The following is a 26,350-nucleotide window of genomic DNA, read 5'->3' as shown; positions in this document are numbered from 1 at the left end:
TCAAACCACGCCAAAAACAAGGGCTCCGAAGGATTGGTGGATAAAAATGTTGTAACCCGAGGCGGAAAGGCCTAAGCCAGTGTGCTCAGGTGTTGGGCTCACTTCTGCATCCTGGCTGCCCTGTGCACATGTGTGCATACACAGTCAGCATATGACCATCCAGGCACGCATGTGACTGAGAGAGGCATAGAGAAAGCCAAGCACTACAGTGGCTCTCTCACGTTGGGCATGGCGGGCACTGGCTCCACCTCCCTGAGCCGCCCCCGGGCCCTGCTGCCCGCAGCTTCCCCGTGATCCTGTCCATCGAGGAGCACTGCAGCGTGGAGCAGCAGCGCCACATGGCAAAGGTCTTCAAGGAGGTGCTGGGTGACCTGCTGCTGACCAAGCCCAAGGAGGCCAGCGCTGACCAGCTGCCCTCGCCCACCCAGCTGCGGGAGAAGATCATCATCAAGGTCAGCTTCTGGGACTGCCAGAATGGCCCCCGGGGACTGCCGTGACCACCCCTACCACCCGGGGGCACCACCGGGGACTGCTGTGACCACCCCTACCACCTGGGGGCGCCACCGGGGACTGCTGAGACCCCCGGGACCACCACCGGGGACTGCTGAGTCCCCTGGACCACCACCGGGGACTGCCGTGACTCAGGACCATCACCGGGGACTGCTGAGTCCCCTCAGGACCACCACCGGGGACTGCTGAGTCCCCCGGACCACCACCGGGGACTGCTGTGACCCCTCAGGGGACTGCTGAGACCCCTCAGGACCACCACCGGGGACTGCTGTGACCCCTCAGGGGACTGCTGAGACCCCCGGGACCACCACCGGGGACTGCTGAGACCCCCGGGACCACCACCGGGGATTGCTGTGACCCTGGGGACCACCACTAGGGACTGCTGTGACCCCTCAGGGGACTGCTGAGACCCCTGGGACCACTACCGGGGACTGCTGTGACCCCTCAGGGGACTGCTGAGACCCCCGGGACCACCACCGGGGATTGCTGTGACCCTGGGGACCACCACTAGGGACTGCTGTGACCCCTCAGGGGACTGCTGAGACCCCCGGGACCACCACCGGGGACTGCTGTGACCCCTCAGGGGATTGCTGAGACCCCCGGGACCACCACCGGGGACTGCCGTGACCCCCGAGGGTGCCCAGCTGCCTGGCGCAGTGCTAGCTCTTCTTACGAACACCCTGACATAGGCAAGGCCATTCTGCTTCTCAGTGGATGCCCTGTGTCTCCTGTCTCACAGGCTTTTTGCCTCTTAATTGGAGGAGGACAAGTTTCTCAAAGCCAGGCACCAGTGGCTCACGCCTGTCATCCTGGCTACTCAGGAGGCTGAGATCTGAGGGTCACAGTTCAAAGCTAGCCCAGGCTAGGCAAATTCATGAGACTCTTATCTCTGGTTAACCACCAAAAAACTGGAAGTGATGCTGTGGCTCAAAATGGTAGAACACTGGCCTTGAGAAAAAAAACTCAGAGATAATGCTTAGGCTGCAAGTTCAAGCCCTATGACCTACTTAAAAAAAAAAAAAACTCTCAGGTTTGTCTGCCCAGGCTGGCTTTGAACCAGGATCTTCAAGTCTCAGCTTCCTGAGTAGCTGGGATTACAGGTGTGAGCCATTGACAGCCAGCCCCACATCTAATTATGAGGGGACCCTAGGTGTAGAATAGTGGGAGCAGGCGGAGAAGGGGGGCTGCCCTCGCAGCTTGAGATAAATAACACTCGGGTGTGGTGGGGTCACCCAGTGCAACTGGGGCCTCATGGGTTCGTGGGACAAGTTGTGACAGAAACAACAGACAGGGAGGCAGAGGAAGGGCGAGGGCAGCCTGGCGTGGTAGCCACGGTTGTTGGGATATCTTTGATGGGTGACGCTTCAGCTCCCTTGGCTGTTGTATTTTTTCTCTACAGCATAAGAAGTTGGGTCCCCGAGGGGACGTTGACGTCAACGTGGAGGACAAGAAGGATGAACAGAGGCAGCAGGGGGAGCTGTACATGTGGGACTCCATCGACCAGGTGTGCCAGTCCCCCCTCTTCCCCCTCCCCCCGCCTCGTAGCCCCCTGGGGGAAAGCTGGAATATTCCGGTCTCATTCCAGATTTGACTCAGTGAATTTGTTTTCATGACTATACATTCTTTTGTGTGTGTGTGTGTGTGTGTGTGTGTGTGTGTGCGTGTGCGTGTGCGTGCGTGTGTGCGTGCGTGTGTGCGCGCGCGCGCATGCATGTGGGTGTGCGCTTGCCAGTCCTAGAGCTTGAACTCAGGGCCTGGGTGCTGTCTCTGAGCTTCTTTTGCTCAAAGCTAGCACTCTACCACTTGAGCCATGCTGCCACTCCAGTTTTTTCTGAGTGGTTACTAGAGGTAAGAGTTTCACAAACTTTTCTGCCCAGGCCGGCTTTGAGCCATGATCCTTAGATCTTAGCCTCCTGGGTAAGTAGGGTTACAGGTGTGTTACATGAGTAGGTAGAGCTCTTCCATTAAAAACAAAAAGCTGTGTGTGTGTCCACACATGCGTGCGTGCACACATGTGCCTTCATGTGCTGTGTGCTAGGGTGGCTCTTGACCACATAAAAGAATTAGTGATGCTATTGTTTGAATGCAAAAGTATACACATGCATTGCTGGGTGCTAATTTCAAAAAGTTATTTTTCAGCCAGATCCCAGCTTCTAAGGAAGCTAATCATAATTTGAAGCCTGAAGAGTCTGTGAAACTTTTATTTATTTAGTTATTTTTGCCAGTCCTGGGCTTGGGCTCAGGGCCTGAGCACTGTCTTGGGTTTTCTCAAGGCTAGAGCTCTACCACTTGAGCCACAGCATCACTTCTGGCTTTTTTCTATATATGTGGTACCGAGGAATCGAATCCAGGTCTTTGTGCATGCTAGGTGAGCACTCTACCACTAGGCCAAACTCCCAGCCCAAAACTCTTCTTAATTAGCCACCAAAAATCCCCAAGTTTGGAGTTTGGCCTAGTGCTAGAGTGCTTGCCTAGCATGCACAAAGACCCTGGTTTGATTCCTCAGTACCATATACAGAAAAATGCCAAAAGTGGAGCTGTGACTCAAGTGGTAGAGTGCTAGCTTTGAGCAGCAAAAAAAAAAAAAAAAAAAAAAAAGCTAAGGGATAACTCTCGGACCCTGAGTTCAAGACCCAGTACCTGCAAACAAATTAAATAACAAGGTATGATTAAGTGCCGCAGAAAAAGTCTTTAGATCAACAATCAGGAAAATCCAAAAACTAGAAGACTGCCATAAAGACTGGTAAGACCACCTGCGCCTTGTGAAAGGCTGCACGTCTACACAGGAGGATTTGCTGGTTCAGTCACATAGCCTAACTGTTGTCAAAACAACCCAAAATAGAAATTTTATTTGTAAAATAAATGTCTCATAGAAGAGCCAATTCAGTGAAATCTCGTCAATGTCACAAACCTGAAAGAGGAAGAGGTCCTGGTGAATGGGCTGCAGGGTGCCGGGCGTCCTGGGTCCTTGGGAGACTGAGTCTTCCTGTGTCCTCTAGAAGTGGACTCGCCATTACTGTGCCATTGCCGACGCCAAACTGTCCTTCAGTGATGACATTGAACAGACAGTGGAGGAGGAACTATCCCAGGTACGTCACTGGGCCTCTCCACGCCCCAGGAGCTTGGCTGGCGCGTGTGTGTGTCTGTGTGTCTGTGTCTGTGTGTGTGTGTTTGTGCACACCAGCGAATACTGAACTTGCATCTTATGCTTTTGCTTGTCTGTTTTTTGTTTTTTTTTGCTCAAGGCTGACATTCTACCACTTGAGCTACTTTTCCACTTCTAGCTTTTTGGTGGTTAATTGGAGAGTGGAGTCTGGTGGACTTTTCTGCCCAGGCTGGCTTTGAACTATGATCCTCAGATCTCAGTCTCCTGAGGTGTTGGGATTACAGGCCAGCACCCAGCAGGACTGGCTTTTGATTGCAGGGGGCTATGACTCTCAGAATTCTTGTCAAAGAGAACTGAGAGCTTTACTGAGGATGCTTGGCCGCCTATGTCATAACTACCAGAAGCCATCCAAGTGGGAGCTAGAGGAGATGGGAGGCAGGGGCAGGCAGGGGCAGGCAGGGAGAGCCCTCTGCAGCCCTTGTCCCCGCCGTCCAGGATATTCCCCCCACGGAGCTGCACTTTGGGGAAAAGTGGTTCCACAAGAAGGTGGAGAAGAGGACGAGCGCGGAGAAGCTGCTGCAGGAGTACTGCATGGAGACGGGGGCCAAGGACGGCACCTTCCTGGTGCGGGAGAGCGAGACCTACCCGGACAACTACACTCTGTCCTTCTGGTACTGTGCCTGCGTCCCTGCAGGCTGTGGGCGGGACGAGGTGCGGCGGGCTCTGCCGAGTCTGTGCTGACCCTGCTGCCCCCCCCCCCCCCCCCGCAGGCGCTCGGGCCGTGTGCAGCACTGCCTCATCCGCTCCAGTGTGGAGGGCGGGGTCAAGAAGTACTACCTGACCGACAACCTCACCTTCTCCAGCATCTATGACCTGATCCGGCACTACCGAGAGACGCACCTGCGCTGCGCCGAGTTCGAGCTGAGGCTCACGGACGCCGTGCCCAACCCTAACCCGCACGAGTCCAAGCCGTAGGTCCCGGCTGCTGGGGGGCCCGGGGGCTCCAGCCACAGGGCGTGGGGCCTGGGCGCCTGCCAGTTCCCTTTGGCTCTCCTCTCCTCCTTTTCCTTTTTCTTGCCTTTCCCCCCCTCCTCTGCTCTTCTGCCAGCTTTGCCACCCCCTCCTCCCGAAGTCCAGGCCTTGAAGTCAGAGGCCACGTCCAGAATGAGGAAGCGCAGGCCACATGGCGGCATTCTCCTCTCCTCTTTTCTTCTGCCTTGGAAAGGTTCGCCATCGCCTCTCGCATTCTGCCCTCACAGCAGTGTACAGGAATGTGTTTTCTAAGGTAGAAAAGCGGCCACGTTGTCTCTGTCAGAGGGAGTCAGATCACTTCCAGCAAGCTTTTGACATTTCCCTTCATTCCCTTATGGCCCGCCTCTTACAGCTTTGTATTTTAGCTTACACCCCCAGTTCCTCCCACAGCCCCTCATGCTCCGGGGTGCATGCTCCATGTGCCTCCTACCTGGCGTGGCTGGGCAGATGGGGTTTAGCGTCCTCCGGAAGGCTCAGCTCAGCCTAGTGTTTTTTACAAAAGCAGTTGTCTCCAGAGTCGTCCATGGCTGACGAGGCCCGCTGTGATTTCCGGGGTGAGGTTGCAGTTGTCCTGGGCCCCTAGGACTGCAGTGGCCTGGCGAGGGGCAGGCTGAGGACCCCATCTTCCTTGCCTTGGCTGCAGGTGGTACTATGACCAGCTGAGCAGGGGAGAAGCTGAGGACATGCTCATGCGGGTTCCCCGAGACGGAGCCTTCCTCATCCGGAGGCGAGAAGGGACGGACTCCTATGCCATCACCTTCAGGTAGGTGTGAGGAGGCGTGGCCTCCCTGGAGGGGGCCTGTGAAGAGCAGGTGTGGAGCTGGGGTCCAAACTTGGTGGGGCGCCCTGGCCCTTTGGTGTCCTCTGTCTAACCTGGACATTGAGGTTTAGTAGCTTGCCAGAACGTAGAGATAATGGAGCTGAGATTGGAGCCCATAGACTTGTCGTCATGGACCTGACACCATAGAGCTGACGTCATGGATCTGACACCGTAGATCTGAAGTCATGGATCTGACATCACAGTTCTCATGTCGTAGACCTGAGGCTGTAGATCTGGGTTCCTCCCACCAGTACTGTTGGCACCCAGGCATTTCTAGGACTGGGAGGCCAATTGCATCCTAAACACTCAAGCTCCCCCCTCTCACTGGTGATGGGTTCAGACCCCACCCATCGCCTCCTATCTCCTGTGTATTCTGCCAGTAGCAATAGCCTACCATATATTGAATTCCTAACTGAAGAACTGAGCCGAGTGCATCCCTTAGCTTTAGCCTGGGAAAGGTGAGACAGTGGAGGCCCCGATGGGTTTAGGGGTATCGCAGGCATGGCACAGCCTTACAGCTTTGTGTCAGGATTTCTGCCTGACTCCAAAGCTTGTGCTCTTTGCCCCAAAGTCTCCAGCTGGAAGTTGGGAATCTGGTTTACCCACCACAGCCCTTAAGGGTAGAGATGTGACCCCGGTAGCTGGTGAGGCTGCCATTCTGGAGGCTGGGGCTCGTAGAGCTCTCATGTGCCAACCCCTTGGTGTCTGGCTCCAGGGCCCGGGGCAAGGTGAAGCACTGCCGCATCAGCCGGGATGGCCGGCACTTTGTGCTGGGCACCTCTGCCTACTTCGAGAGCCTGGTGGAGCTGGTCAGCTACTACGAGAAGCACTCACTGTACCGCAGGATGCGGCTGCGCTACCCCGTGACGCCTGAGCTCCTAGAGCGCTACAGCATGGTAGGTGTAGCCCCCCCCCCGCCATGAGGCCCGCTGGGGCTCCATCCTCCAGGTCTGGTGAGCTCTCTGGTGCTGTGCCAGGGCCTGGGGAAACAGACTGGCACCCAGCAAAGGTAAGCCCCTCTCTTAGGACTGTGGCCAGTCTAGCTCAGAAGAGACAGTGAATTAGGAGACACACAGAACAAGTTGCCAGAGGGCAACACTTGCCAAAGAGATCAAGGCAGGAAGGTAGAGGATTGGAGATAGAGGCGGGGTGGGGTTGCAGTTTTCAAAGGGTCTGAGGAGTGAGCCATGGTACTGCCTAGGGGAAAAATGGATGGCAGGTACAAAGTACTTGAGGGGTTCAAGTCAGGTGAGCAGGGGCAGGGCAGAGTTGGAGAAAGATGAGAGGCCTTATCTAGGAGTAAGCCATGCAGGGCCCTGGGGCTGTGGCAGCGACCGGCTTTTATCCTGCCCATAGCAGGATTCTCGGCTCTCGGGTCAGAAGGCCCTGGCTTGTGGCGCAGGCCAGTTTCTGCCCCTGTGCGTGAGCTGGGCGGAGGTTTGGGCAGGGGCCCTGCAGAACACGGTGTCTGCAGTCCCGGGTGGCAGTGTAGCTCTGTGTGTGTGCGGGGGGGTCTCTGACTGTGAGGGGCTTTGTGGATCTGGCTGTCCTTCAGGCCACCTGCCGTCCTTCCCAGAGTGCGGGAGCCTCGCCAGGCCCCAGCAGTGCAGGGGCGAGCACAGCACACCACTTTCCACTTTCTCCCCATTGTCCTTTCAGGAGAGAGACATAAACTCCCTCTATGACGTCAGCCGGATGTACGTGGACCCCAGCGAGATCAGCCCCTCCCTGGTAGGTACTGGGCTCTCTGTGGACAGATGTGATCCTGATGCTCTCTGCCCCTTGCCCCATGGCAGATGGAAACAATCTGGAAAACCCCACCAAAACTCAATTAAAAAAAATGATTATTTTTTGGTAGTACAGGAATTTGAACTCAGGACTACTTGCTAGGCAGGTACTCTACCATTTGAACCACACCTCCATCCCATTATGCTATACTTACTTTTAGAATAGAGTCATAGCTGCTGTTGTCCCCTCCCTGTCTTTGCTGGCCTGGACATCGATCTTCCTCGCTTGCTTCCTCTCTCAGAGCTATGATGGTAGGTGCATAGCACCTTGTCTGGCTTATTGGTCGAAATGGAGTCTCAGCTTTTTGCCTGGACTGTCCTCAAACCACGATCCTCCCCTTACCTCCTTACCTCTCCTCTCCCTGAGTAAGTAGGATTACAGATAGGAGCCACAGTGCCTGGCCTAAAATTTAAAAAAAAAAAGTTTTTAAGAAATGATGTTTGACGATGTAGCAGGTAGTGTCAGGAAAGATTAATCGAATTCTTCCAAATATGACCCAGTTACGCTCATCTTGAGGAGTGATGAACACCTCAGGCCAAGTGGTGTCTAATTAAAAGTCTTCCGAATGTTGCTGTGCTCACGGACAGAAGCTGGTTTGCTTCTGGCCAGCCTCCTTTTCTCATTAGCATTATCTTGGATCCATCTGCCTCTGCCTATGGGTGGGGTCAGATTCTGCTTTGAGCCCCTGGCTCCTTCCACATGCTTGACTTGTGCCTCAAGTGTAGTTTGAGCTGGTTGAGGAAGAACGTAGCAGATGCTCTGTGTGGGAGACCATCTCACACACACTTCATGCACAACTCTCAGCTAGGTAGGGACCCTGCTGCAGGTCAAGGTTGAAATGCACACGTGATTTTCCTTCCTTGGCCAGTGACAATCTTCAGTAAGAAATGCAGTCCTGGGAAGTTGTGTGCGCAGAGCACTTTAGCTAGGAGCTGTATTGAAGAATGTTTTGGTAGTGAGAATGTTTGTGGCGAGCCTCAGTCCTCAGTCCTTCCTTGCCTTGGCTTCTTACCTGGCTGGGATATGAGGGTTTGAGGCACCATGCCTAGCTTATTAGTCGAGATGGACTCCTGCTAACTTCTGTCTGGGTTGGCCTGGAACCAAGACTCGCCTAGTTCTGTCTCCCAAGTAGTGGGAAACATGGCAGGCAGGCTCTGTGATACCAGAGAAACATTTCCATCTTGGAACCGACGTAGTAATGACCGAACAGCGCAGGCTTCCTGAGAAGTGGCAGCTCGTGTTTGAGCACTGGCTGCAGAGGGGGAGATGGATTCATCCACTCGCACTGTGTCACCGTCATCCTGCCTCCAGGGAGCCAGGACTTTCCCCCTCGGTGTTTTCTTGCTGTGTGGATGCTCATTCTGTATCACTGTGCAAGGAAATTCACTGGAGGAAATTTTGAGCCCAAGTTGAAGTTTTGGTGTTTTTATCCCTGCCAACCCAGAGCCCAGATTTTGATGAATTTCAGTTTCACGGAGGACCCCAGGCTGCCTCAGCAATTTGTCAGGGTCGTGCAAAGGGCAGGATTGTGCGACAGTGCTTGACCTGGGGTGGGGGATGGGGAGCGGGGGGTGGAGATGGACCAGTGTAGCAGGGATGCCTTTGAACAACTGGGCACATTTGTTCAGGACTTCAGAGGTGGTGGTGTGTCCCCCAAAGCTCATCCTTTCTGTTCGGAAAGGACCCCAGCTGCCCTTGATTCTTACCTTGATCCTGATGTCCTCCCTCCCCCTTCCCAAGTTCTTTTGGTCAACCACAATGCCAGAGAGTGTCCTCCCGCTCCCTAAGAGAAGAAGCCCGTGGTGGGTGGTGTGAGTGTTCTGCTCCTGTCACCTGCCTGACCTGTCCTTCCTATGCTTCCTGGAAAGCCCCAGAGGACCGTGAAAGCGCTCTACGACTACAAGGCCAAGCGTAGTGATGAGCTGACCTTCTGCCGAGGCGCCCTCATCCACAACGTCTGCAAGGAGCCGGGGGGCTGGTGAGGCCTGCGGGGAGGGGAGACTAGGGGACGATATTCCAGGCATGGCTGTCCTCGCTGCCTGCCATGCTGAGTCCCGCAGTGGTGGCAGCCAGGGTCGCAGGTGTGCTGCATCGCCTGTTGTGTGGGGTCACCCATCTCCCTTCACCGTTCCTCCCCCCAGCGCCTGCTGCTGGCGTTCATGCAGGGCTTCCCTGAGCGCCCTGCAGTTGGGGATGACTGTCCCCTCGGCAGACGCGGCTGTGCCATTTGAAATCCAGATCCTTTGGCTGTTCTTAGTCCTGTGCGCTGCGCAGCGGCTCTCTGGGTGGTTTCAATGGCACCTGCGCAGTTATGGGGCGTAGACGAGTGACTACATACACCAAGTGCAGGGTCTTGTCCCGGGAGCCCACACAGTGGCTCCACCCTCTTCACCCCATCCCCACACCAGCCCACCCCACACTCCTGAAAGGGGCTCTGATCCAGGGATTTTCAGACATGGCTTGGGATCAGAACTCTCTCCTTCCATGCCAGTTCTGATTGGCAGAGCTCGCTGCTGTAGCTAGGGCAGGATGGGGTGGGGGTGGGGCTGCCCCATGTCCTCCCTGTCAGGGGCTTCATGCTCCAGGGCAGGGACTCGCCTCTCTTGAGGACCTCCCATCCGAGGGGCGCAGCCAGAGCTCAGCCTCTCCAGTGGCAGGCGCTCTCCCCTGTGCTCCTGTTCGTGTTTGTTTGACCTGGGATCACAAGACACACGCGCAGCCAATGGTAGAGCTGGAGTATGAGTCCAGGTCACCTGATTCTAGCAATTTCTCTATATGCCCTAGTGTCTAAACGCCTAGCCTTCCTTCCCGTGGCGGTGGGCACTCTCACACTTGAGCCATGTCCCAAGTGCTTTTTGTTTTGGTTATTTTCATGTCGGCCTAGCTGACTTTGGAACTGCAGTCCTCTTGTGTCTCTCGGTAGCGGGGACCAGGCAGGTACCACGACACCTCGCTTGTTGGAACTGGACCAGGAGCTTCCAGATCTCTGCCTTTTGCATCAGGCCACCATGCCTGGTCTTCATTTTCATTTTAGCAGGCAAACTGTCCCCTGGAACCCACTGGTGACTTAAAAAAAGTCAGAGGCTCCCTTTGCAGTGCTCTGTGATGGCAGAGGCTGTTCCCTCCTCTGTCACTTGGACACTCACTCCCCTGTGAGTGAGAGCCAGTGAGCGGTAGTGGATGATGAACGGCCCCTGGTGCAGGCCCCGATGCCGTCTGCTTTCTTGCAGGTGGAAGGGGGACTACGGGACCCGAATCCAGCAGTACTTCCCATCCAACTACGTGGAAGACGTCTCGGCTGGCGACCCCGAGGAGCTGGAGAAGCAGGTGAGTCCGTGCCCTGGGTCACCGCAGGAGACCTGTGCTTGAGGAGGGGATGCAGGGCGGGGCGGGGGGGGGTCCTTGGGCCATCTCAGCTGGGGGGTGGTGGTGGGGTGAATGTAGACACACTTGGTGTCATCTGTGCAGGGGAGATGTGATATTGGGACTGTCCCTGTTATGGGTGAAGGTTGCCATGGTAGTCATTCAGTTATGCTTTAATTGGGCTAGGCTGGGCCGGGCCGGGCAGAGCAGGGCAGGGCTGGGGCGGGCAGATCAGGGCATGGCCCAGCAAGGCGTCTTTGGTGGAGAATCACTTCCATTGGGGCAAAAGCAGCCAAATGGGAGGATTTGTCTGCAGTTTGCAGACATAGCTTGTTTGGTTTGGAAGCCAGGCATGTTTGCTGTGCAGGAATCGGGGCCCTGACTGGAAGGTGACATGGGGCCGCTCTTCCGTTCCTAACCACCTTTTATCCAGAAAGCTCACTTCCTGTGCCAGCATCAGATTGATAATGGGGACTTGGAGATTTCTTTCAATCCCAAAGCACTGTTTCATATGGGAGGCAGGGCCAATCCAGCAGGGCTACCTGGAGTAAGGTGTGTTTGTGTCTTAAAAATCAAGTTAAAGTTCAATAGTGATCAGAAGAGAGGGGGTAGAGGTGGTGTGCAGTCCAAGCGTGCAATGTGAGGTGTCCAGCATGCATATGTGCATATGTGTTTGCATAATCCTGGCTACAATCCAGATTGAGTTTATCTCGGACAGTTCCAGTGTGCCATTAGGGGAGGGGGTAGTTGCTGGGAAGGCTTCCTGGAGCTCAGAAGGCCTGAAAACACACAGGACTGAGACTAAAGCATTGTGCCCACAGGACATGGGGAGTCAGGGGAGGTTCTTCTTTTTCTTTCTTTCTTTTCTTTCTTTTTCTTTTTCTTTTTTTTGTATGGATTCTGGGAATTGAACTCACAGCCTATCCCTGAGCTTTTCTGCTCAAGCCTAGCACTCTACCACTTTGAGCCACAGAGCTATTTTCAGCTTTTGGGTATTTAATTGGAGATAAGAGTCTCAGGAAAGTCTGGGCTGGCTTTGAACTGAGATCCACAGATCTCAGCCTCCCGAGCAGCTGGGATTATAGGTGTGAGCCACTGCGCCTGGCCTACTTTATTCTTTAGTTCCCCCCACACACCGCCCCTCCCCCCGCCCCTGAGAGGGATCCTGTAACAAAATCACATTTTAAACAGTTCACAAGTAGACTCTCAGATGAGCAGACTCTCAGATGAACGCGACGCTGTGGCAACTGGCTGGCTTCTCATGGCAGCCATTACAATAACTGACTTACATCATGTTTCTTCACAGATTATTGAAGATAATCCCTTAGGATCTCTCTGCAGAGGGATTTTGGACCTAAACACCTATAATGTTGGTAGGTGCTTTGTTGGGCTGGTCTTAGCTTGAGGGCAAGACCGGTTTGGGAAGGCTACCTGAAGGAGCATGTTTGAGGCTTACAAATCAAGCTAGGGTTTAATAGGGAGAGGCTGGCAGCAGCAGGGGATTCCAGGTGGGCGGTGCAGTCTGGGCAAAGCTGGGGCTTCCTGGAACCTTCCCGGTGCCGCTCTGAGCAGGGAACAGCAGTCTGGATTGTGCCCTGCCTGGATTTAGATGCCAGGTTGGTTGATGATGGTGAAGTGGCAGCCATCACAGGATTCGCTTGCTGACAAGGACCTCCCAGGGCCCCACCCAAGTTCCTGTGCTTTTCCAGTTGCTGAGCAAGCTACTGGCCTGGCCAAGGTACAACATGGAGTTCCGATGCTCAGCTGCTAGGCCCAGGACATCATGTGCCTGTCACTTCTCTCCAGATGTCAGTTTGCCCAAGGTTTGAGCCACAATCCTTAGATTTCAGCCTCCTGAGTAGCTAGGATTACAGGCATGCGTCTGGGGTGCATGGCTCCTTCTCCTTTTGTCGTGAGGACACCTATCCTTAGATTTAGAGTTTGTTTTGAACTCAAGACATCTCAAGACCCTTCAGTATATATGCTTTTTTTTGTGGGGGGGGGTGGGGAGAATAACGGTCTTACAACTTCAACTCAGGGCCTGGGTATTGTCCCTGAGCATTTTTGCCCAAGGCTAGCATTTTACCACTTGAGCCAGAGCGCCACTTTTGGCTTTTTGGTAGGTAACTGGAGGTAAGAGTCTCACAGACGTTCTTGCCTGGCTGGCTTCGAACCAGGACCCTCAGATCTCAGCCTGTGGTGTAGCTAGGATTATAGGTGCGAGCCACTGGCTCCTGACTCTTCCATTTGGTTTTATTTTTATTAAACATGTCTACACCAGGTCTCACAGGGTGGGGGGGGTGATGGGGAGGGAGGTTGGGACTGCTGGAGAGTGTGCAGTGTAGACCCGCAGTGTGAGAGCAGGGATGATGGTGGCACCGGCTCCGGTGGTGTGGGCTGGAGCAGGCCAAGCACTGAGGCTGGGTGAGCTGAGCCCCAATGTCCTCATAGCCACGCGAACTTCCCTTCTCCTCACAGTGAAAGCCCCACACGGAAAGAACCAGAAACCTTTCGTCTTCATTCTGGAGCCCAAGAAGCAGGGTGACCCCCCTGTGGAGTTTGCCACGGACAGCGTGGAAGAGCTCTTTGAATGGTTCCAGAGCATTCGGCAGATTACCTGGAAGATGAATACCAAGGTAGGACGGGGCACAGGTGGGCACAGGTGGGCACAGATGGACCTGGCTCTGCGTGGAGGCAGGCAGCCAGAGGAACAGGCTGGAAGGCTGCGCAGAACTCAGGAGGGAGGCAAGGCAGGCCGGAGTAGGAGCCTTTTCCTTAGAAAGAGGAAGGGGTATCAGGGGTGCCTGGAAACTGAGTGGAGGAGGAATTAGAGTACGGGTAAGTGTTTGGTGCTTGGTTGCCCTTCAGTGCTTACCGAGCCAGCATGACCTGTATGCAGCTGTCCTGTGTAAATATTGTGCAAAGCCGCCTGGATCCGTCCAACCACACCATCCCCGAGGGCCTGGGTCCTGTCCCCCACTGGGTTCTAGGATACGGAGGCTTTTCCTACGTTGGTCCAAGGCGAGCCCCTGAGTCTGGCTGGCAGTGTTGGGAGAGTCTGTGGGCTTCTGAGTAGAAGCAGAAGATTTGGAGTTGGAGAGCGCGGAGTTTGCCGCCAGCAGGGCTGACAGACACCGGGCATGGAACTACATGAACAGCCAGGTCATAAGCTGATCGGCTGCCAGGGAGGCGTGGGGCAGTGGCGCCTGAACTGTCACCTTGTCACCATGCCCATGCTGTGGAAAGTGCCACTTCTGCGCAATCTGTGGCCATGCACTGGCAAGAAAGCTTAGCTGCCCACGAGTCTACTTCCTTGTGAGGCAGACCTTGCCCCCAAAGGGCCGATCGTAAAGATTTCCTAGAACTTACAGGGTCCAGTGGGCTCTGGGTAGAGTGAGCGTCCCTCAGTCCTGCATCAGCACCCCGTTTCTGCAGGCTGCCCCCACGTTGGCCAGCCCTGGCCCAGAAGGTCCCCCCTTTCCTTCCTCGTGGGAACTTGTCATGTTTCCAAGGCTTTGTGCTGAGCGCCGTCACGGGGCCATCTTCCCTGGCTATCTCCATCTCCCCTCTGCCCAGATTTAACCAGGGGCCTGTGAGTGGCTCTTGACTCTTTCGAGCTTTCTTTTCCTTTTTCTGTTTTCTGGTGACACTGGCATTTGAACTTGAGGGTAGTTTCTAAGGTCTCATCATTCTACTAGAAAGTTAACAAAACCCAACACGGATCAGAACTGAGTTCCTGCTCCGAGCACTGCCTCCCGTGATGTGGGGTGGATGTGGGGATGAGGAGGGGAGCTGCGAGCTTGTGATTGCTCAGGTGCTGGCCTGAAGGCGGTGAGTGGAGATGGCCGGTCTTCCACAGGAGAACAACATGAAGTACTGGGAGAAGAACCAGTCGATCGCCATTGAGCTCTCTGACTTGGTGGTCTACTGCAAGCCAACCAGCAAAACCAAGGACAATCTAGGTGAGTCCTCCAGGACTCTGCCCCTTGCAGAGGGTCGAGGCACTGATGGCTTCCTTTTGGCTCCCCCGTACCCATGCCTTCCTCCAGGGTGTCCTCGGAGCCCTGTGGCGTCCTGTCGTAAAACTGATTTAGAGGCCCATCTATTCCCTCTGCTGCAAACAGCCACACACGTGGTGGCTAGAAACGACACACACGAGCCTCAGCCCTGGGGGACTGAAAGCAGCACCCTGGGCTGAAGTCAAGGGCTGAGCTGGGCCAATCCCTTCTTAGCTTCCCCCAGCTTCTCTTCTTCAGAGGCACTGCCATGTCTGCCTCTGTGGTCTCCAATCTGCCTCCACTGAGATTGCAGTGGGCCTCACAGAGTTACCAGGAAAACCTCCCTTCATCAGACTGTTTAAACACACTCACACATACACCCCCTGGGGCTTGAACTCAAGACCTGGGCACTGTCCCTGAGCTTCTTTTGCTCTAGGGTAGAGCTCTACCACTTGAGCCACAGCACCACTTCGGCTGTTTCTGTGCATGTGGTACTGAGGAATGGAACCCAGGGCTTCCTGTATGCTAAGCAAGCACTCTACCACGAAGCCACATTCCCAGCCCATTCGTCCTGACTCTTAATTGAACCACGTCTGCACACATCCACTGACCCCGGGGCTGAAGGTGTGGGTGTCTTTGGGGGAATATTACTTAGTCTATTATGGAAGGATTGAAAATCGGATCCTCTCTCAAGCAACAAGATCTTTAACGATCCCGTTTCATCGTCCACACTTATTCCTCCAGGCCTTTTGAGCAACTCCTTATCTTTAATCTCGGATTTAGAGAGCTAGGGAATTAGCACAGAGGCAGGGTTGGTCCCCAGGGCCAGCCACTGCAGGTGACATGCCAAAGCTCAGGATGAACCCCAGCCAGGCCCAGCATGTCCACTGCTTCACTGTCCCCCCTGCCCACCCCGACCAGGAGGGAGCAAGGAGGAGCCATAGCCTCACCCCAACACCCTTTCGCATCATCCGCGAGGCTCCCCCCGGACACCCCTCCTCCACGCGATGGCTCCCCTTCTTCCAGAATGCTGGGTTCATTTGTCCTGTGTCTCCAGCACCCTTTCCGAGAAGCTCCCCGCCATTCCTTGCCTCTTCATGCACTCCTGTGCCCCGCCCTCCCGCTTCTGTCTGAGACGTCCCCTCTGGGCCTTTCTCTGACTGTTGTGCCTTCTCGTTCAAGGAGATGGGTAGCTTTGAACAACAGGTGAAGTACAGCCTATCTAGACTGAGAGGCTGTGGGAAGACCGGGGACCCCAACCCCATTCTTTCTACTTGGGGTGTCCATGGTGGCACTAAATGGGGTGTGCCCTTCCAGTCCCCCGGGCCCTACATGGCAGGAAGATGGGAGACCTCCCCACACTCAGGGTAAAGGGTAACCCACTCTATGTGCAGAGAACCCCGACTTCCGGGAGATCCGCTCCTTTGTGGAGACCAAGGCGGACAGCATGGTGAGGCAGAGGCCGGGCGAGCTCCTGCGGTACAATCAGAAGGGCCTGACGCGCGTCTACCCCAAGGGGCAGCGTGTGGACTCCTCCAACTACGACCCCTTCCGCCTGTGGCTGTGCGGTGCCCAGATGGTGGCCCTCAACTTCCAGACTGCAGGTGAGGGGGGGGCCGCACGGGCACAGCACCTTGCAGCCACGTCCCCACCGGGGCTGGTAGGATGAACGCTCGCCCACTGGGGGATGGGGCGCTGGGGGACACAGGGATGAGCGGGCCGTGTGACATCAAGGCAGCCCTGCTTAAGAAAAGGAGGACACACATGAGCATTTGTAACAAGCAAGTCTAGGAGTCGAGCTGTGGCTGTAGGCTCGGCGGGATCCAGGTGCTCAGTGGCCGTCTCAGAAACTTCTTCCAGACATGGGGTCCGTGCTGGAGAGGAAGGACTCCGTGGTCTTGAAGCCTGGTGGGGCTCCTGAAGGGTCCCCGGCAGCTGGCGCTTGTCTCTCTCCTAGACAAATACATGCAGATGAACCACGCACTGTTTTCGCTCAATGGACGGACAGGCTATGTCTTGCAGCCTGAGAGCATGCGTGCGGAAAAGTACGACCCGATGCCCCCCGAGTCGCAGAGGAAGATTGTGATGACACTCACTGTCAAGGTACAGCGCCCCCACCCCCACGGGGGGCACACGCAGCGTGGCCTCCGCTGGACCACATGCCCAGCGCGCCCGGGATCAGGGTAGGAGGGGTGGGGAGACTTCCCCAAACCCATCCTGGTACTTCCCCATGTCCTTTGTGGGGTGATGCTGTGAGTCTGTCCCTTGGGGGTCCCCTGAAGCCAGCCTCTGGGCTGAGGCTCCCCAATGCCATCTTCAGAGTTTTGGGGGGTGATACATGCATTGCATGGCTCATGGACTTACTTAAGAAGGAGGAGAAGGCTTCTCTCTTTCCCACCCTCTGGGGAATCCAGAGCCCAGGACTCTGACCTGAGTTTGGGGGGCAGCCTGGGGTTCAGGGAATCCACCTGTGGGAGGAATCCGGAGGGTTGCTCGTTGTCTACACTCTGGATCTGGTGTGCGCTGCCAGTAGAACTCCAGTAAAACTCTTCTTGTCTTGTGGCACCGGGGCAAATTCGACTTCTGCCCGTGGCAGGTTCTGGGAGCCCGGCACCTCCCGAAGCTGGGGCGGAGCATCGCTTGCCCCTTCGTGGAGGTGGAAGTCTGTGGAGCCGAGTACGACAACAATAAGTTTAAGACGACAGTTGTGAGTGAGTAGCCTGCTTTTTCTCTCCACGGTTGACGAGTGGTTTATGCCCAGATAATGATCCTTGGAGTTTGGAGTTGCTTCTTTTGGCCCTGTGAGTGATGGGAGCCAGGACTGTGGGCACGGGCCCTGCCGCTTGGGCCTCCAGTCCTGTCACTGTTTAGTTTTTCAGATAGAAAGGTCAGGATCCAAGGCCAGTCTGGGCCCACATCCTTACCTCTCAGGTAGCTGTGTGCGCCCCCTCCTGCCCCCGTCCATCTGCTGGGGAGACATTGTCTTTCCTCCTTCTGCTAACTTGGCTCCGAGGGCCACTGTGTCATTTACCCAGTGCTGTGTGTGGCTGCCCATAAATGAGGAATCCAGGTCAAGACTTCAGGGCAGCCTTCTCTGCCTCACGGCTCTGGCCTTGTACACCTGCCAGGCTGAAAGCAGACACCTCGGGTGATGGGGGATTGGCTGGTTTGATGTGTCATGGCACACATTGTAATCCCCACTCCTCGAGGACATGGAAGTAAGAGGATCGCAGACTGAGGCTAGCCTGGGCAAAGAGTGGGATTTTATCTGGAAAAGGAAACATGGAGCAGGGGTGTGGCTGTAGAGATGGGGCTCTGTGTTCAATCCTTATGTCCCCAAAAGAGGAATGCTTGCTTTGCTAGGAGATGAGGACAGGAGGGACTCTTTTGAAGGCCTAGCATCCCTTCCAGCCTCGGGCACAAGCTGAGATGCAGAGTGATTAACGTGGCAGGGCTGGGTGTGTCTTGCCCTACCTGTGGTCATTGAAAGAGCCCAGCAAGCCATGGAGGGCATGACTAGTGTCACCTCTAACCAGCTTTGGTGTCATGCAGATGACAACGGTCTCAGCCCCGTGTGGGCTCCGACCCAAGAGAAGGTGACGTTCGAGATTTATGACCCTAGCCTCGCCTTTCTGCGCTTTGTGGTCTATGAGGAAGACATGTTCAGCGACCCCAACTTCCTGGCCCATGCCACGTACCCCATCAAAGGCATCAAGTCAGGTAAGAGGCATTTGAATGAAGAGATCCAGCTGAACTGATTGTCTTTTGTCTGCGCTGCGCTGCTGGCTTAAAAAAAAAAAAAAAAGCCAGGTGCCAGTGGCTCTTGCCTGTAATCTTAGCTACTCAGGAGGTGGAGAGCTCAGGATTGTAGTTCAAAGCCCGCCTGAGCAAGAAGTCCATGAGACTCTTATCTCTAATGACAGAAAAAGCCAGAAGTGGTGCTGTGGCTCAAGTGGTAGAGTGCTAGCCTTGGGCAAAAGGACAGCAGAGCTCACTCTCCCCCCAAAAAGAATGAGTGAGAACAGCAAAACAACACAACATTCTTTCTGACTTTGAAAACATGATTGTCTGGCCGGGATTGCTGGTTCTCAGGATTAATCAAATGTGGGTGAGGGGAAAGGCAGTGAGAGGCAGGTCTATTGAGGCTGATAAGCAGTTCCTCAGGAAGGACCACAGGATAGGCAGATTACAAATCTTTTAAAATATACACACTCTTCTGTCCCATTCTGTGTAAAGACCTAAGGACAAGAAGTAAGTGTGAGAATTCACTACCCTTTTGGAGTCTCTTGGCCTCACGAGTACTTAAGAAATTGCACCATACCTGCACCCACCAGATTCCATGTGGAACATTCTACGGGTTTCTATTTCTTCTGCATGGATCCATTTCATGGCTAGATGGCAGAGATTTGTAGTTTCACCCCGAGTGAGCCAGTCTCTCCCCTTGACTTTCAGGATAGGGCCTCTGGCTTCCAGCATGTCAGCCCCAAGCATGGCACACTGCCTTCTCTACTCCTTTAGCAGGCATAGGATCTCCTGGCACCCCACTAAAGTGAAGATCCGTGCTGACAATCTGCCTTTGCACCCCTCCTCTGTTCCGTTGCAGGGTTTAGGTCAGTGCCTCTGAAAAACGGGTACAGCGAGGACATCGAGCTGGCGTCTCTACTGGTGTTCTGTGAGATGCGGCCGGTCTTGGTAAGTGGGCAGAGGGCATTGTCCGGGGAGGGTGGAGCCGGCTTGCGGTGCCGTGGGCCGAGGAACTTAAATCTATTGAGACCTGACCAGCCCAAGGGTGAGACATCAGAAAAGAAGAAGGTCTTGTTGCTGGTTGTCCAGGGCTCTGGATTTGTCCTCAGCATCTTGCTTGGCCAGTGCTGCAGGACAGGTGGCAGGGGAACAAAGGCTCACGGAGCTTTCCAGTCTTATTGGTTTGCCAAGGCCTTGAAGATTTCTAATCCCCCCACCCTCACCTTCTTGAGTGTATCAAGACAAGGTCTCATGATGTGGCCTCCTTGTATTGGGGTTTGAACTCAGGGCCTCATGTTGCTTGGCTTGCTTACATAGATGGTGCTTTATCATTTGAGCCATGCCTCCAGCTCTGCTCTTTACTGGATATTTTGGAGATAGAATCTGAACTTTCCTGCCCGGGCTGGCTTCAGCTATGATCCTCTGAATCACACTCCCCTGGGTAGCTGGGATTATACGTGTGAGCTACTAGGCCCTGGCTGTTACAGAGTTTGAAAGAGCCAGGAGATTCTGTGGCCTGGTATGGGCGTGGTCTTGCTTCCAGGTGCCCTTCTTGTTTTTCATCCTGGTTCTTTTCTGTGTTGAGAATTCGTAGCCTGTGATACCGTTCGTTCCTTTGGCTGTTGAGAAGTAAACACTGAATTGGAAATTGCTCATCTGACAGCTTCCAGAATGCAGTGGAGAAGCTTCAGATGGGCGGGAGGTGGTAGAGGGGGATGGGCGCAGTAAAAATTCATGGACTCCACTTTGAAGAGACAGCCTTAGGGGTTTCTGCAGAGCTGTTCCCTGCGTTCACTTTTCATAGCCTTGGTAGTTTTCTGCTCCAAAGTAGTTTAGAAGCACCAAGATGAGGAGGATGTGTAATAGGATGAAGAGACATAAGAGGTACAGTACGTAGGGGCCAAAGAACTTCAGACAGCCAAGGAATACCGCCATTTGTCATAATCTAATGATGGCTCACGCCTGTAATCCTAGCTATTCAGGAGGCTGAGCTCTGAAGATCATGGTTCGAAGCCAGCCTAGGCAGGAAAGTCCATGAAACTCTGACCTCTAGTTAGCCACAAAAATGGTTCAAGTGGTAGAGCACTAGCTTTGAGCACAAAAGCTCAGGGATGTCACACTGTTCAAATCCCAGGATCAGCACCGAGGAAGAAGAAAACCAGAAGAAAAAAACAGCAACACACACAAAAAATCTCATGGTGATAAAATCCTGTCTTGAAAGGACAAGAGTATATCGGTAACAAAATTTTCCAGTTTAAAATAAATTTTAAATAGTTAACTGTAAAAAATGAAAAGTACATTATTAAGAAAATTTAATCTTAAATGATGGGCTTTCTTCCTTAAAAGGATATCAATTTCCACAATTGCTTCTATGGTAGAAAATTTGCATCTACTTCTCCCTGTACCAGGCCCCCTAAGTTAACCGACAGTTATTGGGAATTTATGGGCCTAAAACTTCCCTTTTTGAGAATGAATTATGCATCTGTCAATTGTCAACCAAGAGACTGAGATACCTTAATTAAGAGACTTAAGTTGGAATTACTGGTTTGTATAAATGTCTTTTTAAAATTTTCTTTAAAAAATCCCATTAAACCCCACTGTGTCTGTGTGGGTAGTGCAGAGCACAGGGTTGTCACGGAGATGGAGAAGTGGAGGAAGTTAGCGTCGGTTCTGCTTGCTGCCTTCATTTTCCAGGCCTGTGTACGCTCCTGTGTTAGTGCATAACATCTTTGGTCTCGTCGCCGTTCACATTTGGGGCTGACATGCTCTTTGTTGTGGACACTGGCCACAGCAAAGGATGTTTGCATCCCATTCCCTGGTATAACAAACCCAAACTATCTGCATACATTATGAAATGTCCCCTGAAAGGCAGAATCATCCTTTGGAGATCCATTCACTGCTGTAAAAAGTGAGATTGTGAACAATTTTTGTTTTGCCAGTCCTGGGGCTTGAACTCAGGGCCTGACCACTGTCCCTGAGCTTCTTTTTACTCAAGGCCAGCACTCTTATCACTTGAGCCATAGTACCACGTTTGGCCTTTTCTGTTTATGTGGTATTCAGGAACAGAACTCAGGGCTTCATGCATGTTAGGTTAGCACCCTACCACTAAACCACATTCCCAGCCCCCAAACCCCCTTTAAAAAAAAAAACAGCAGAAAAACCCCTCAGATTCTTTCAGTAAGTAGACTGACCATAGATTCAGCTTTCCTTCAAGTTGGGAATGTAGATGGAACCCATTTAAATAAGTGACTACCTTTCCTCCTTTTGTTTATTTTTTCTTTTGTTCCAGTCCTTGGGTGTGAACTTAGGGTCTGGTCCCTTCTTTACCCTTTTCACTCAAAGGTAATAATACTCCACCACTTAAGCCGCAGCTCCACTACTGGAGTTTTGGTGATTAATTGGAGATTAGGGTCTCACAGACTTTCCTGTGCCAGGCTGGCTTTGAACCCAGAGCTCAGTCTCCTCCTGGGCCCCAGACCCCCACCCTGCTGTATTTATTGTCTGCTCCCTGGTCCTGGGGGAGATTTTGGTAAACAGCCTCCAGCAAGGCTGTCCTATCAGCCAGTGATCAATCCAGCCTGGGCTGCGTGGAGTCGACTCCTAAAATATGTGCTGAGCTTGAGTTGCAGCCAGCCCCAGAATGCTGTCTGTAAGCACTTTAGAGCTGTTTGGAGGAAGTCATTTTCATGTCACAATTACTTTATCAATTCGCAACCCTTCACTTGGCTGGCTATACAGAGGAGTTGAAAGGGTACTTTGAAAAGCACCATTTTATTTCCTACTCTATTTAATTTGAGAAGTAGAGTAAAAACAGTAGGGGGAATTGGCAAACAAAATTTCCTTTGAACAGCCGGAGTGTAAAAACCACTGTTAACATCTTGATGGGTTTCCTTTGCCTTGTACTTGTTTTGTGTTTGTTTGTGAGATTTCTGAAGTTAGACTTGTGTGTGCGTCCTTTTCTGGTGTCATAGGTGGCTGTAAGCACTCCTGTGTTGGCTCGTCGCTGCTTTCTCTGCTCAGCTTCCAGGCCCTGATCCACTTATCTCTTCCACTCATGGACACTTCAATTGTTGGCAGTTTTTTTACTTCATAAATAATAGAGGTCTGTGTGTGGCTTTTTTCCCCCTTGCTGATTAAAAAGTATCCCTGAGAGCTAGACACTTAGCAGTGGAATAATAGATCAAAGAACAAAGGGACCATTTTCTTTGATCCATGTTGACTAGTTCTCTGAAAGTAACTAGTCTCTTTTGGGTTGATGTGTGATAGCCAGACTTGTCACTCAAGGCAAGGAGCCCCCATTCACATGATTTCCACGGTGGTACCCAGAGGGGACATTGGAGGAAACTGGCCTCCCTACGGATTTCTGGAGCTCTTGTCCTCAAAGCATAGAGCTAAGTGCCCAGGTCCTTGGAAGGCCGGCTCGCGCTGCCAGCCATGGTTCAGCCAAGCGGGCGTGTGCGCCTCTGTGAAGAGAACCCCAGCCCCACATTCTAGAAGCCTGGGATGTTGGGGACGATACTCTTGAGCTGGTCCTAGATTTTTTTTTTTAATTTTATTATAAAAGTGACACATACCTAGCTATTCAGGAGGCTGAGATGCAAGGATCACAGTTTAAAGCCAGCCTGGACACTCAAGTCTGTGAGATTCCTTTTGTGTGTGTGTGTGTGTGTGTGTGTGTGTGTGTGTGTGTGTGTGAGAGAGAGAGAGAGAGAGAGAGAGAGAGAGAGAGAGAGAGAGAGAGAGAGAGAGAGAGAGAGAGAGAGTGAGTGTGTGTGTTATGGGGCTTGAACTCTGGGCCTGGGTGCTGTCCAGGAGCTCTTCAGCTCGAGGCTACCGCCCTACCCCTGGAGTCACAGCTCCCCTTCCAATTTTCTAGTGATTAATTGGAGATAAGAGTCTCATGTTGTTTAGTGTGCTTTAATGTACGGGCTGGCTTTGAACCATGATCCTTAGATCTCAGCCTCCTCAGTAGCTAGGATTACAGGTGTGAGCTACCTCGCCTCGGCTAAGTCTGTGAGACTCTTATCTCCAATTAACCACCAGAAAACCAGAAGTGGCACAGTGGCTGCAGGGGTAGGGTGGTAGCCTTGAGCAGAAGAGCTCAGGGACAGTGCCCAGGCCCAGAGTTCAAGCCCTATGACCAAAAAAAAAAAAAAAAGTGATGCACAAAAGGGTTACAGTTCCGTCAGTCAGGTGAGAAGCACATTTCTTTACGGACATCTTCACCTCTCCCCTCACTCTCTCCCAGTTTTGGACCTAGTTTTTGAGGTTGAAAAGATGATGTCCTTCTTCACACATGCTAGTGACTCAGGCTTGTAATCCTAGTTACTCAGGAGGCGGAGATCTGAGGATCACAGTATAAAGCTAGGCAGAAAAGTTTGTGAGACTCATATCAATTAATCTGTGTATGCGTGTATGTATGTACATATCTGTGTTTGTATCTATCTATCTATCTATCTATCTATCTATCTATCTATCTATCTATCTATCTATCTATCTATCTGGTAGTGGAACTTGAACTCAGGGCCTTATGCTGGATAGGCAAACAGTTAAACCATCCCCTAGTCCTTGGCCTTTTAGTTTGTTTTGCAGGCTGTACCTCATCCTTTCTGCCCAGCTTGGCATTGTCTATGATCCTCCTACCTCTGCCTCCTGAGCAGTTGAGATTACAGACATGCAACACCATGCCTAGCTTATTTTTGAGATAGCTTCTCCCTGGTTTCCCTCTTCCTTCCCCCCCTTCGATGGCCTCAAATTGCCCCCTCTCTCTCTTTCTCCCCTCCCCCCTCAGCATATCCTAAATTCTCCACCTCCGCTCTTCCTCTGTTTCTCTCCACTCTTTGAGGGGCATTTGTTGTCTCTATTTCCCAGTAGAGCCACATGTGAAGGGGACACACCTTTCCGAAGTGCTTGCTTCCCTGCGAGGTCAAAGCTGGGCCCTGCGAGCGCCCACACTGTTCTTTCCCCTGCTTTCCAGGAGAGTGAGGAGGAGCTGTATTCCTCCTGTCGCCAGCTGCGGAGGCGGCAGGAAGAACTCAACAACCAGCTCTTTCTGTACGACACACACCAGAACCTTCGCAGTGCCACCCGAGATGCTCTGGTGAAGGAGTTCAACGTCAACGAGAACCAGCTCCAGCTGTACCAGGAGAGGTGCAACCGGAGGTGCGTGGCCTCCAGCCCAGCCCTGCTTCCTCACGACTCTTTAGGCCTCTTGGCTCTGTACATGAATTTATAACGGTACCTAAGTGCCCAGCCCTCCCCTACGTAGAGCTCTCATGTGTAGAAGGATGTTGCAGTGGGATCATGAAAATTAGCCATGATCCCCAGCTTTATGTCCTTTGCAGTGGTAAGGTTGGAACCCAGGGCCTCATTCATGCTAGGCATATACTCCAGCCCGAATGACCACTAACTTCTTCTTTTGTGCTGGTCCCGAGGCTTAAACCCAGGGTCTGAGTGTTGACCCTGAGCTGCTGCTTCTTTTTTTTTTGGCTCAAGGATAATGCTCTACTGAGCTACAGCTCCACTTCTGCCTTTTCTGAGTAGTTTATTAGAGATAAGTCACACTAGCTGGGCACTGGTGGCTCATGGATGTAATCTGAGCTACTCATGGGCCTGAGATCTGAGCCAGCCAAGGCAGGAAAGTCTAACTCCCCTACCTGCCAAAAAACCAGAAGCAGAGCTCTGGCTCCCGGGGTAGAGTGCTAGCCTTGAGCACAGAAACTCAGGTCCCAAGTTCAAGCCCCAAGACTTGAACGATGGGCCTCAGATCTCAGCCTCCTGAGCAGCTAGGATTACAGGTGTGAGCCATCAGTGCCTAGCAGACCACTTTTAAGGAGTCACTATTGAGTCCCTAAGAATGGGCTAGTCTAACAGCTTGAGATCAGGACAGAAACTTGCCCCTTCCCAGGTTATACCTCAGGCATGATGGGACGAGATGCAGCCAGGATCCCCCCCTCCCCCCCCCGCCAAGTTCTGGGCTTGAACTCAGGGCCTGAGCACTGTCCTTGGGATTTCTCAAGGCTAGAGCTCTACTACTTGAGCCTCAGCACCACTTCCAGCTTTTTTCTATGTATGTACGTAGTACCGAGGAATTGAACCTGGATCTTCATGCATGCTAGGCAAGTACTCTACCATTAGGCCAAACTCCCGCAGCCAGGGCTTCTGTGTGTCTCACAAGATACCAGTTGGTTCGAAGCAACCAACATTGTACTGAAGTCATACATCGGCCTGAGGCGTCATTGATTCTATTTTACAAAGGAAGAGATTGAACCTCTGGGAGACTCCATCCATAGCTTACCAAGACTGAGAGCCCCCCAGTGCCCGCCTCTCAGTCTTGTACCCTCCAGCCATTAGTCACTCACCAATGTGTAGCTGGAATGGTGTTGCTAGGACAGAACCTGCATCTCATGCCCTGCTCATAGTGCTCAATCTGCTTTGATTTCAGGCTGAGAGAGAAGAGAGTCAGCAACAGCAAGTTTTACTCATAGAAGCCGGGGTGCACGTGTAAGCTGGGACAGGTGTGTTTGCATACAGACATAGGTGCTGTTTGGCCCCTGGGACCAGGCTACCTGTGACACTGCCTTCCATTTGAGATGACACCAGGATAATAGGACTAAGGAATCAGGGTGATTTCCTGGTATTATGCCACTTTGGACTTTTTTTTTTCTTAACTTATATTCTTTATAGAGAAATCCTAAACTGTGTCTGTCATGGTGTGGCCTCTTGTGTTCCAACCTCATTAAATAAAACACAGGCAATCTTGAGCAGTTCAATCGTCTACGTGTCACCTATCCAATGAGTGAAGATTTCTTTTCTGACTGGCAAGATTGACCTAGATGGTTGACTCCCACAGAAGAGGAACCCAAGACGTAAGGAATGAACTCGTTAGCACTGTAATTAAAATGGCATGTGGTGCCACTGTTAAGGCCATTGGATTCCACAAGGGCCTACGGGAGGCCTGCTGCCATCTGTGGACTCAGTTTGATGTGT

At 52.9% G+C, this 26,350-nt stretch overlaps 1 protein-coding gene across 1 annotated transcript in view; it reads left to right on the top strand.

Annotated features, from left to right (window-relative positions):
• The window catches only part of Plcg2 (phospholipase C gamma 2), a 63,340-nt gene extending 37,207 nt beyond the window's left edge, over window positions 1-26,133 (top strand). Inside the window, exons 14-33 of the mRNA XM_090357222.1 lie at window positions 284-452; window positions 1,910-2,014; window positions 3,510-3,599; window positions 4,112-4,287; window positions 4,387-4,587; window positions 5,292-5,411; window positions 6,184-6,364; window positions 7,128-7,199; window positions 9,125-9,234; window positions 10,487-10,583; window positions 11,926-11,992; window positions 13,098-13,255; window positions 14,479-14,581; window positions 16,012-16,221; window positions 16,575-16,720; window positions 17,214-17,328; window positions 18,170-18,337; window positions 19,221-19,309; window positions 24,339-24,523; window positions 25,806-26,133. Of these exons, the coding sequence (XP_090213348.1) occupies window positions 284-452; window positions 1,910-2,014; window positions 3,510-3,599; window positions 4,112-4,287; window positions 4,387-4,587; window positions 5,292-5,411; window positions 6,184-6,364; window positions 7,128-7,199; window positions 9,125-9,234; window positions 10,487-10,583; window positions 11,926-11,992; window positions 13,098-13,255; window positions 14,479-14,581; window positions 16,012-16,221; window positions 16,575-16,720; window positions 17,214-17,328; window positions 18,170-18,337; window positions 19,221-19,309; window positions 24,339-24,523; window positions 25,806-25,848 (2,605 nt within the window). The 3' untranslated portion in view covers window positions 25,849-26,133. The remainder of the gene's footprint in view (window positions 1-283; window positions 453-1,909; window positions 2,015-3,509; window positions 3,600-4,111; window positions 4,288-4,386; window positions 4,588-5,291; window positions 5,412-6,183; window positions 6,365-7,127; window positions 7,200-9,124; window positions 9,235-10,486; window positions 10,584-11,925; window positions 11,993-13,097; window positions 13,256-14,478; window positions 14,582-16,011; window positions 16,222-16,574; window positions 16,721-17,213; window positions 17,329-18,169; window positions 18,338-19,220; window positions 19,310-24,338; window positions 24,524-25,805) is intronic.
• The last annotated feature ends 217 nt before the right edge of the window (window positions 26,134-26,350 follow it).

This window comes from Megascapheus bottae, chromosome 24, assembly GCF_031878675.1.
Source record: "Megascapheus bottae isolate mThoBot1 chromosome 24, mThoBot2.hap1, whole genome shotgun sequence".
In the NCBI taxonomy this organism is placed as follows: Eukaryota; Metazoa; Chordata; class Mammalia; order Rodentia; family Geomyidae; genus Megascapheus; species Megascapheus bottae.
Note: the sequence above shows the minus strand (reverse complement) of the source record. Positions and strands in the feature narration are given on the sequence as shown.